Source organism: Nymphaea colorata, chromosome 14, assembly GCF_008831285.2.
Source record: "Nymphaea colorata isolate Beijing-Zhang1983 chromosome 14, ASM883128v2, whole genome shotgun sequence".
In the NCBI taxonomy this organism is placed as follows: domain Eukaryota; kingdom Viridiplantae; phylum Streptophyta; class Magnoliopsida; order Nymphaeales; family Nymphaeaceae; genus Nymphaea; species Nymphaea colorata.
In genome coordinates, this window is record NC_045151.1 from 11,640,668 (window position 1) to 11,652,720 (window position 12,053).

At 36.3% G+C, this 12,053-nt stretch overlaps 1 protein-coding gene across 1 annotated transcript in view; it reads right to left on the reverse strand.

The window, feature by feature from the left end:
* Nucleotides 1–1,350: 1,350 nt before the first annotated feature.
* Nucleotides 1,351–12,053, reverse strand: part of LOC116267566 (probable LRR receptor-like serine/threonine-protein kinase At1g56130) — a 31,476-nt gene continuing 20,773 nt past the window's right edge. The window contains exons 9-24 of the mRNA XM_031649370.2: nucleotides 11,396–11,467; nucleotides 11,241–11,312; nucleotides 11,084–11,155; nucleotides 10,086–10,157; nucleotides 9,917–9,982; nucleotides 8,607–8,672; nucleotides 8,458–8,502; nucleotides 8,243–8,307; nucleotides 5,321–5,697; nucleotides 4,982–5,180; nucleotides 4,723–4,899; nucleotides 4,377–4,495; nucleotides 3,095–3,305; nucleotides 2,362–2,593; nucleotides 2,102–2,252; nucleotides 1,351–1,887 (exon numbers count right to left, since the gene is read on the reverse strand). Coding sequence (XP_031505230.1) covers nucleotides 1,462–1,887; nucleotides 2,102–2,252; nucleotides 2,362–2,593; nucleotides 3,095–3,305; nucleotides 4,377–4,495; nucleotides 4,723–4,899; nucleotides 4,982–5,180; nucleotides 5,321–5,697; nucleotides 8,243–8,307; nucleotides 8,458–8,502; nucleotides 8,607–8,672; nucleotides 9,917–9,982; nucleotides 10,086–10,157; nucleotides 11,084–11,155; nucleotides 11,241–11,312; nucleotides 11,396–11,467 — 2,422 coding nt within the window. The 3' untranslated portion in view covers nucleotides 1,351–1,461. The remainder of the gene's footprint in view (nucleotides 1,888–2,101; nucleotides 2,253–2,361; nucleotides 2,594–3,094; nucleotides 3,306–4,376; nucleotides 4,496–4,722; nucleotides 4,900–4,981; nucleotides 5,181–5,320; nucleotides 5,698–8,242; nucleotides 8,308–8,457; nucleotides 8,503–8,606; nucleotides 8,673–9,916; nucleotides 9,983–10,085; nucleotides 10,158–11,083; nucleotides 11,156–11,240; nucleotides 11,313–11,395; nucleotides 11,468–12,053) is intronic.

Consider the following 12,053-nt stretch of genomic DNA (forward strand, 5'->3'; position numbering starts at 1 on the left):
GGAGATTGTAAGGATCATTTGGTGGACCGACATATGTCAATGAAAAATTTCAGACATGATGACTTTCTTAATGTAAATATCCACTTAAGTGATTACATTTGGGGATATTACGTCATTTTATATGGTATGAGACAATTTTATAATATATAGATACCTGTACGCAATTATGGATTCTTTGATGAGTTGAATCCGTAATTGCTCATAATATAAAAGGGTAGTGGTCCCTAAGGTCGTGCAACGGTTGCTTGAAACATTGTTTCTAGGGTTGTTTCTTCTCCATCTGAAAGAGACCGTACGTACGCTGCACAGATCCTAGAAGATCCTACTACCATCTACCGTCTGTGCCATTCAGATGGATTCAGGTATGCTTCCGGTACAGTTAAAGTTTCAATTCAGTGATTTAGCATGAATATGATCATGTTTAAGGCATATTCTTTTGTGTATGCATGGAAATCTCCCATCAAATAGGCCTCACGTTCAAATTTACATGTTCAAATTTCCAAAAGTTTCACTTTGTTCCCCTTTAATGTTGGCCCTTCTTACAGCCGGTCCTTTGATTGTTCGGCTTCAGAAGACCAAAATTCTAGGTCTGCCCCAGTCTTCAATTAATAATTGTTTTCACGTCCATCCCTCACATATGCAGTGTTCAATATAAATTCCCAACTCCAATACTAACTGTAATAACTATGATAATTTGACCCAAAAACGATCTATGTGCTTGATATGGCAGATTCCTGCACCTTGCTGCAGCTTCTGTTCAAACTACAAAAAAATGATACACGACCAAGAAAACTAATAGTGCGACGCATGATCATGTAAGTGCCTAAAAATTTTTCAAAATCTTTAATCTAAGGCTATCTTCATGCTCAACAACACGCACTCAGACCATTATAACCTACTTGTCTGAAGGAATAACACGCATCCGGGCGTATCTATATACAGGTATCGGTGTTGAACTTGACTCGGGTATCAACTTGATAACCCACGCTAGAACCAACTAGAATGTGAAATATGGCATATCCTAACCTGCACCATAGCTGGCTTTAGCATGACAACCTAAAAGGGATATGAAACAGAACAACTGTCAGCAGGGAATCTAGAAATTTAAGTCCTTGAAGATTTCTTGAAATTTTCAGTCCTTCCCCCATACTAATGGTGTTCCAAAGAATAGTAAAAACATTTAGGTACAGATGGTCCTCAACCTTTCTCATAATCCTAGATTACCGAACTATTCTCAAATATGTTCCCGTGTTTGTGATGTTATAGACATGATAAAAATGCCTCTTATGTAAGCAGTTTGACACATCCTCTACAGTCTCCATTTCATTCAAAAAGGCTAAACCAGCACTCGTTCATTTTCATATGGTACAAAAATACAATAATAAAAAGAGCACAGATGATGAAAGAAACTAAAAACTGTCCATATCTAACTTCTATGATATATATATATCGATTAAAAATTTAAAACCTTATTTCATGGACATCATCGTCTCCAATGCTTCGTGAATGTTGAAATATTGGATGTGTATCACTGTAGGGCGAGTGACTTCCCTCGGCTATCGTACTTGTGGTTACTGGTGTAGTTTGGTAGTTATCAGAACCTGTGGTTGCAGTCATCTTGGATGTGGATGCATCGGTATCAAATGTGCTGCTTATATCCTTGAAGTGCCAATCAGTAAGATATGCAGGCCTTGATGTTGCAGCGCTCATTTCTATGTCACCTGACAACATGGCAACGGCACGAGACATGCGTGGACGTAGTGATGGCGATGCTTGTGTGCACAAAAGTGCAACCCTAATCACTCGGAGAACTTCTTCTTCATCGTATACAGTCAGAGTTGGATCCACCAATTTCAAGTGGCTATTGTTCTCATGCAAATGCCAGGCCTGCAAAATTGTAAACCATTATAAAGAACTCACCGAACAATATGGGCTAAATCATGGTACTCTCCATTTGTTGTTTTAATTTCTTGAACATTTTTAAAGGAGCCATTATTTTCAAGAAAATGACTTATAATTTTTTTTAAAAAACAAAGGAAAGAAGAACCGAAAGAGGATGGCATTGGAGAAACAGCAGAAAATGTCTCTAGGTGACCCTTACCCATTCCAGAAGATATATCTCCTTTTGGTCTAAGCTAGTGTCTGCATTAGGCCTTCCACTAATAATCTCAAGAGCGAGAACCCCAAATCCGTACACATCAGCCTTTTCAGTTAAATGCCCACGCATTGCATATTCTGGTGCAAGATATCCACTTCAAAAGTTTCCAAAAGTATAGATGATGAGATAGATGAAGGGAAATTTACTTTCGAAGGCAAAAAATTTGAATTGAATATTTCAAAGAGGACAAAGAAAGAACTTACACTGTTCCTGCAACTCTTGTGCTAAGGTGTGATTTGGTATCATCGTAAAGCTTGGCCATACCAAAATCAGAAATTTTTGGATTAAGCTCAGCGTCAAGTAGAATATTGCTTGCTTTGACATCCCTATGTACAATTTTTACCCCAGACCCTTCATGAAGATAAGCAAGTGCTCGAGCGGTTCCCAAGCAGATGCGAAAGCGAGCAGGCCAATTCAAATTCAGTCCCTTGTTTCCTTTATGGAAAAAACATCGAATTGGTGTTAGCAAACATTTAAAAGGCAAGCCAATAGGGCTCTTGGTAATCATTTCAATCAAAGAAATATTAGAATTGTGACCACATGCAAAGTGATTGGAGCCATCAGCCTTTGAAGTGGTCATACCTTTCAGGAATCAGCACTCAAGCATGTTCAAAGTTGATCATTCTGATCAATGGATTTATTTTTGCGGAATGTCACCAAATTCTCCTAGTTCTCAAGGTTCAATTGGTGCAGAAACAGAGAGTATTTCGATGATAAGAAAGGTGTCATTTACCCGTGCTAACTATGTTCATTAGTTCCATATATGAGTATGGTAATGCATGCATGTTAGATGGTAAATGAAAGCACTAGCATAGAAACGACTCTGTGTAGACAAACTTACTCATGCTACTTTCTAATACAAATCCACAAAAAATTATCGATGTGTTGGTCCAGAGCAATAGGCAGAAGATGTCCCAACTTGCATGAAATACGTACCAAAGAGAACTTGATCAAGGCTTTTGTTTTCAAGATACTCATAGACTAGGAGATATTTATCCCCCTCGAGGCAACATCCATGCAACTTCACAAGGTTTCTGTGTTTCACTGCAGAAATGGTCGCGATTTCAGTGAGGAACTGACTCTTTCCTTGAAGTGATGCTGCTGAAAGTTGCTTCACAGCCACAACCCTCCCATCTGAAAGTGTGCCCTGTGCAGCAGAGTAGCTTAGGTTTTTGGTAATTAGGATTGATGACACCAACAAAAGCACACATGCAACTACAGGAGTATTTGTATGAGATAAAAGCCCCTTTCTTCTTTCTTATCAAAGCAAGCTTTGGCATTAGGTTAACATATAATTACTAGATTTATCAACGTAAAATTCAAAGGACAAGTTCAAAATGTATGAATGCCAATGGCAGAACTCAATGGAGTTGGCATTGAGTGGGACAGGATCTGACATCTTGGAGCAGACAACAATAACCAACTTAATGGCAACCCTAATTGTTCTGATCAGTCAAGTCATCTATCTTTCAGTTCCACAGTGCAAGTGAGGAAAGAAGCAAATGACATGCTTATATATAGGCCTGGGCACCCGGCCAGGCCGGCTTGACACCTAGAACCCAAGCCCGGGCTTGGCCCAGCTCAGCCCCGTTAAAATGAAAAATATACTTTTAAATATAAAATAATACATAAATATAATTATTCATAATAAAGTAAAAAAAACATATCGTCGGGCCAACCTGAGCCTGCTCATTAAGTTATCAGGCCGGCCCCGTATGCTCTTTTCAGGCCCAAACCCCGGCCCGATTGGGCCGAGTACCGGGTACCCATTAGGTACACGGCCCGATGCCCAGCCTTACCTATATATACACATTGACAAGACTGGCAGTTGACCATCCTGGGGCTAAATATCCTTTTATAAAGCTTATCCTTCTAGATATTTCCGTTATTTATTAGTCACATTCGATTTAATCTCTGCTATATTCTAGCATTAACGAAAATTATTCTATTATTACTTTTTGGCATTTATTTGTTTTTTTAGTAAGGATGGAACTAACAAACCAGCAGAGTCTCTCATGAGCCAGCATGGCCTCCATTTTTCTGTTTCTTTTAGTTTCAGAAAACCACTGAAGTTGGTGCAAGCATGAAAATAAGTGATAAGCTATGCACATAGGATCACTTCTAGAATGCGAAGTAATGACTATAGGGTAGCTTCCACTCAAGTGTTTATGCATCCTTATGCACTTTCACGCAAATAAGCCTGTTGTGACCTATGTACCTGATATACTGGTCCAAATCCCCCCTCTCCTAACTTGTTTGCAGCATTGAAATCGTTTGTTGCAGCCTGTAGTTCAGCATAGCTAAATATATTTGGTTTCACACCTGTTCCTGAGAGCTCTGATTCACAAGTAAGAAGTCAGATTGCAGAACAACCACGCATCCTTAGTGTAAAGAAATTTAGCATACATGGATGCATTACTTAAAGCATTGACTTGTGCAACTCGATAACAAGCTTACTCTGCATGCCTTACTATCTAATATTTGTAGGATGCACCTGTTCAGATTGATTATCCTTACTCCTTAGCGAAAGATTCAATCCCTAGTCAAAGTTTTAATCATATTACCTGCATTTGCATTTTGTAGGAGGAGCCTCCTTTTTCTCTGTCGCAAAACAAAAATTACCACAAGGAAAATAATTATAACCACTGCAGCGGCAACAGAAATTCCGATGACAGAACTCATTGCCTTTTTCTTTCTGGAGCACATGCCTGGTGGGCGATTGCAAACAGTTGGCACAAAATCTGCATCATGATATGACACTCAGAAATTTCCAAAAATGACATTTTCTACTACAATTGAGCTCCCTACATTTCCATAAATTACCTGGAGTAACACTAATTGCTGAAATAGATGGCCCATAAGTTCCTTGAGCAGGGATGCAGCACGTTCCCTTTCCAGCCCAGTAAAGGTGAATTTCAAGGAAGTTATGAGATACATTGGCTGTAAAGTTCAATGAAACAGCTCTAAATGAAACTCCACCTGCCTGCCTTCTTATGTCAAAATCTTTAAGCACCAAGTTTCCCTTCAAAAGATAGAGCTTCAAACTAAGATTTCCATCTTAATTATAGGAAACTTGGGTAATTTCTAACATACACTATAAATCATATATAAGGAAAAAGGGGTGGGGGGAGAGAGAGAGTTAACATTATTCATGATACATACTTGAACATAAATATCAAAAATACGCCTTCCAACACTTTGCCAAATAGGTGAATCTGGGAAAGCTGATTCAGCAAATAGAAGATTCACTGTGTAGTTTCCGTTTTGGAGGCCAAGTCCATAATATCGCAATGAAACTGGAGATAGCCTTGCAGTTTGGAATAAGTTCGAATCTGATGTGTTGGTAAATTGTGATGAGCTGTTCTGCGTAAACTGAGCATTATTGTTATCAAGAAACATCCCATTGTTACTCACTGCCCATCTCTCTGTGTTGATCATATAATATGATGAAGCACCAAGATCCTCATTCTCTCCATCAAACACTATGCCAGTTGAAGATGTAATTTGCGGACCACCACATTTAATTGCAAATGAAGAATCTGCAAATTTAGGCAGATGGTCTTACATTTTATGAAGAGAACCCATGGTCCCAAAAAGAGCCAGTTTTTTCATAAGCAGGTAAATTCTTGTCAAGCAATTCATATGTTAGGCCTTCAAGAAAATGGTTAATAATTTGCATTAGAAAATCAGTTTTCCTATTGGAGGGGAAAGTCATGCGTAGGACAAAAGACAAGTAATGGGCTAACCTAGTTCTGCAAAAGGAATAGATAAGCAATAAATGAAAGGAATTATCACTTTTTTACCAATGTTTTGAAACAAGTTGACTTAGGGCTCGAAGCATCCATTAATGATTTGCTAACTCAGTGGGTCAACTCAATGACTCGGCCGAGTTCTGCCCACTTCTTTTCTAATAAAAACCACATTTAACTAATTATTATTATTTTTTTGTTTACTTATTTCTGTTAGTTTGTAAACTCACATGAAGTGAAAAGGAGGGATGCCAAAAATGAAAAGAGAGAGAGGCCTCATCAATATGAATGTGTGTGTGTGTGTGTGAGAGAGAGAGAGAGAAAGATTCTTTTCCTATTATTTTTTGCCTATATATATAGCACTATTTAATCTTCAATGTTAGCTGTAGATTTGCAGCAGATTCAGTAATTCAATAAGATATTCTTCTTCTATGTGGCCTTAGTGCTCAGGTGTCTGTTCTTGTGACTGTTGTAGTCACTTTTTCAGTGACTTGGTCGAGTCAAACAAGTCTTTTCTGAGTCACACCGAGTTTTGTGCACAAACAAGTAATCCTACTAGGTTGAGCTGGTAGGGGACCAAGCCAAGCCAACGATCTGACTCAGTGAGTTTTAAAATGCTGTCTTTTATCTTATAAAAGAACTGACATGAGATCATGTCTTTCTCAAAACATTTTAAGATCAAAGGAAATTTCTAAGGATGAAACAGAAGTAAAGAGATGACATAATCTTTACAAAGAAATCAAGATTAAATGCAGCAGGCATATGAGGAAGCCTACCAAGAAATTTTGCCTGATACGGACAGTTCATCTATGAACGTCTTATTCACTTTTAGATCCACTGTACTAATATGTATATTTGAGTCTTATTCAGAGCTAGTATAATAGTCAGAAGTCCATAGTTGTAACATAATACTGAACCAAATAATCCTGCTGGTGAAAATATTGTTCTTTATTGTTGTAACTGTGTTAAGGAAGCATGAGTGCTGATTGAGTATGCTGATGTTCTTGAAAATGCTAGCATTTACCAAAGCATGGTACAACTTCTACTTAGAATATTGGCTACCTGTTAAAAAAAAAAAAAGAATATGACCATAACAAGTACAATAAAGCTCAATTGGTAATCAACCATATTGTTTACAACAATGTTTACAAACTCACCGAGTCAGCTTGTTGACTTGGTTTGACTCAGCCCTCTACTGGGTCAACCCAATAAAGGGCCACGGTTTTTGTTGAAACTCAGCTTGACTCAACCATAACTGAACTTAACTCTGCCTGACTTGGCCATTACTCAGCCAAAACTCTTTTGACTCGGTGTAGTCAAGTGATAAATTTTGTATTTTGTAATTAACAGTGTCATTTGTTTATTAATTATTTACGTTTTGACATAAATCTTCTCACTTAATGAAGTATAGGAATTTAGAATTATTGTTCATTCATTAAATTTACAAATTACAAATACAAAGGTAAAATTAATTAGGCTTAACTTCTTGTATGGTGTATTTATTTCAAGTTTTAGGACACTGGACTTTTTACTTTTGAATTTTTAGTTTTATATAATATTAACATACATGTCGAATTTGTTAACCACTAGATAGTTGAAAATATTGAATATATTAATCTTAGCGTTTGATTTTTATTGACCTGTGTTTCTTTGATATTTTGATTCTTGCCACAGTTTTTTTTTTTTTTTGGAAATATGAAATGATAGATCCTGTTATCAATTTCTTGTTATCAAAAGAGATAATGTAACTTAATTATTACTTGATGATATGAATTATACTTGTATTCAAGTCCTTTTACAACTTTTTTACGTTTAAATGACAAGTTATATATTGTTCTTTTTCTTTAAAAACAATAGTTAACAAAACTCAGCCCGTCACCAAGCTGACCCACTGTGTCACTAGTCAAGAATGAATGAGTCAAGTCCCAACTCACTGGGTTATACAACATTGGCTTACAGAGTGTATCACCTTTAGCATTGATATTCACAATATCAGTGTCAAAATTGCCTTCTAATAAATTCTGTCAGTTAACAGTAAAAACCACATCTTTTGCTTCAGTTGTTCAATATTGATGCCATAAGTATGATTAAGATGTTTTATTAAGCATGTCTCACATTTTTTTGCCTCACATTTCTTGAAATGCTAGTCCATAAAAACTCTTTCCACATATTAAACAATCAGATACTGTTGAAATACTGCTGCTGATGCTCTGGTGCCACTGATACCACTAAGAATGGAGCCGTTAAGATGCCATCATTCAAAATCAAACTGATTAAGATTTTTTAGGAAGGAAACTTGACTACATAAGGTCCAAAAACAAAACGGATAACTTACAAATAGGAGGATTTTTGTTGCATGAGAAGTCCCGTTGAAGACACATCAATCCAGCAGGCAAACCACTGTGTCCACAACACTTTTCTGATATTAACTATCACATCTATTAATATAATATGACTTAATAAGAAAATAAACACAAATTGGTCAATGTTATAATAGACATGCATCACTACTGCTGAAACAGCCATAAATCAGTTGTATCTATACCACACCTGTTGTTAGAACTATCAATGACCAAGGAGTTTCCAACCAAATTACTGCATTCAGAGGAGGATTTGTAATCAAAATATCAGAATTTAGATTGGTAAGTATGTGAGAAAACTCAAAAAATGTCAAACTATTAAAATTAAGAATGCCTTACATTTTCAAATTGTTTTCACCCAACCAAGAAGGAAGGCTTCCAGATAAATTGTTGTATGACAAGTCTCTGTCAGCACACGAGATTGATGCGTATTTATAAGGAAACAGTACATAACCAATACACTTAGTAATTTTCAAACTTTCAAGACAAAGTTGGCCATGAGCTTCATTTTATAAATATAAAGAATGGTATTCAAGGCGAATGATACATGAATCATCTCAGAATGAAAATTAAAACATTAAAGAAGTTTGAATGGGAAAACAAGAACAATGGTAACTGCCGAATGATCAATAACGAGATTTTCTTTCAGCTTTACTTTCCTTGTTTCTTACTTGCATCTGCAGGCAAAATAACAAACACCATTCTTGGAATCCCCAAAATGTGAAAGCAAGACTCCACCACAGTCTCATACTTTGAATTATGATTAGTTCATAAATTCATATTACATCAGTAATGTACTTTAGCTTGTCTTCAGTAACAAATGTGAATCTTACCGGCCAACAACATGAGCAATGTGGATAACCTGTCATTGATTTGTCTCAAGTTGTTTCATCTTACATTTACACCTTAAAAGATGTTTTGATTTTTAATGTCACAGCAATAAGATAAAAGCCATAAAATATATAAAGATGAAAAGGGCAACCTTGCAACAGTTACTTTATGACAAGAACGCATACACTTTGTTTGGAGCCCTGCAGTCACATGGAAACTTGGTCTCCCTGTACTGGAAAAGCATGATCCAAATTTACGGAGCTGCAAACCCCATAGGTGTTCTGGATATCCCCTTGAGTTTCAGGTAATGTTTAACCACGTAAAAGGGGAAGCATAATGACCATTCTTATTTTTGTGCCGGAAAATGAAACCAAAGCAAAGCATTGTGTTGCCAATGACAAATATGGTGTTGAGAATGAGTTGCATTATCAATTCCGTGTGCATGGTAATATTTTGCAAACATAAGTGCTACCAAATATAGGAAAGCATTATGCATGAATTTACCAGGTTAAATACTTTCTAGGTCAGAGCTCTGAAGTAAAAGTACCAAAAGATCGGAACCAAAACCAACAAAAACTAAGACATTAGATATACAAGTGGACAGTGGACTGGAAGCGAATTTGCATACTTTTGAGTCATGGAATGTAGCTTTGGTCAACAAAGTCTTAAATTCTTTCATAAGAGGAGGGTTCATCATGCTCCTTCAGTTGATAATTTTGCCACATTTTTTCATTAAATATACCTCTTCATTGGGAAGTCAAACTCAATGTAACTAGTTACGCATATAAAATGGAAATTTCATGGACATCTGCACATACACATTGAGAAGATTTGAACTTTTTGTGGATGGTATTAAACCAGATAAAAGGTTGCTTCCAAGGTACCTGTATGACAAAACCCAATCACATGAAGTAAGAATCAAATGTTGCTTCTTCAGTAGAAGAAAAATATCCAACAACCAAATAGTAGATTGCAAAATTTGCTTACAAGTTGGAAAGTGAATTCATATTGAGGAGGGAGCTTGGAATTTGACCGTTTAGGTTATTGAAACTGAGGTCCCTGTGAAAGCAAAAAAGAAAACCCAATATTTTATAAGTTACCAAAACCCAATATTTTATAAATTACCACTTTGAAATTCATATTTAATGAAACTTGAACTCTATGCTGCAAATTAGAAGCAACTAGAAATCAATATGAAATTAGCATAATGTAACAACTTATTTTTCCAGAACCTTCAAGTGGCCCAAGTGGACTAAAAAGTATCCGCTTACACATTGAGGTTAGATAAAGGGAGACAGGTTCTTATAGATTAAAGGTGGATAAAAAGTAATACTAGCATTCTCATTTAAATAAGAAACGTGGAATACAAGAGCAGATATAGGCTTGGGTCTTTTCTAATTATTTCTTAGTTCAGAGGTAACCCAAGCATATCTGAGAGTGCATATCTGCACCTGAGGGGGAAGGAAGAGAGAGAGAGAGAGAGAGAGAGAGAAATCACTGAATCCTAAAGAAGAGACTTGACCGGACAATCATACAAAGGTGGCAGTAAGGCGAAATTGATGCATGGTCGAACTCCAGGTGAGAGATGCTCCATACCAATTTAGTGGGACCCATGAAGGAAGGATCTAAGTCTTGCAATGTTATTATATTCACAATACTGCTAGGATCTTCCATATTTTGCAATTTACTTTTGCGCAAGTGCTAAGAACAATCTTGAACAGTGTCATAATCAAGTTCTGTAACCAAGTCATTTTATTTTCCATATATGTGTGCACGTGTGTTCTTACGTGTATATGCATGCATATAAGCCTGTATTTCTCTAATGTATATATGCATGTAATATGCAGTTATCACCAAGCACATAGAAATTAGACCTGCCATTAGTCAAACAAGGAAGATGCATTGATAAAATTAAAAGGAAACTAAACTTAGAAGCAAAACAGAATCACTAACAATCATGAGATAACAGCTTCAAGATTGCTTACAAATGCTTCAATTCTTGATAACTCCAAATATCAGTTGGAATACTGCCAGACAGCTTGACATTTCTCAATACTCTGTATGAAACAAGCAACAAATGTCTCAAAGAAGAAACTGAACAAGATTTTGTGGCTCATGATTGACATCTGTGGAAAAACTTACAAAGTGCTTAGAGATTTCATATTTCTAATAAATGATAAGGAAGAGCTCCCATTTGACAGATCACTTATACGCCTACATCATCTCCCAAAAATGGGGAATTAGTGAAACAATACCAACAGAAGATCTAGCAACCAAACAAATTGAGAAATACTAACAGATTTATCATTGATGTTAAATTAGAGAACCCTGATGGTATTGGACCCTGTGAAAAGCTCCCTTCAAGCCTCCTGCATTAATAATTGGATGCTTAATATCATTTGAATTATACCATTGGTTGAGAACAAAAATACATTCCTGGATATCAATCCTGGGAAAGGTCAATTGAAATGGTAATATAAAAATAGCAACAATCTCAGGGAAGTTGGAGAAGAAAAGAGATATGGATAAAAAAAAGGTACTGATTAAAAAAAAAAAAAACTGTGCCCACTGCCCACTTCTTCATCTTATCATGATGGTCTGAACCAGAAAAAAATATATCTAGACAATGTTTACATGACCAGCATGCTTTGTACAACTAGGAACTCATGCTGTTCATTGCAAAAATGGAAGCATTATAAACCTCTGCAGATAAATATATATTCTGAAATTTAGAACGAACTTCAGCTTACACAGGCAAAGAGAATATATGCACCCATATGAATTAGTTTTAAACAATTTGACAGCTTATAAAGGCAAAAAAATAGACAATACAAAAAGCAGAAATACATGTACATGATTCCTTAGAATAATACAAAAACCAGCTATCCTTACATATCCAAAGATTCTGACACGACACAAAAAAAGGAGCACGTATCTGAAAGATGAAAGGAAGAG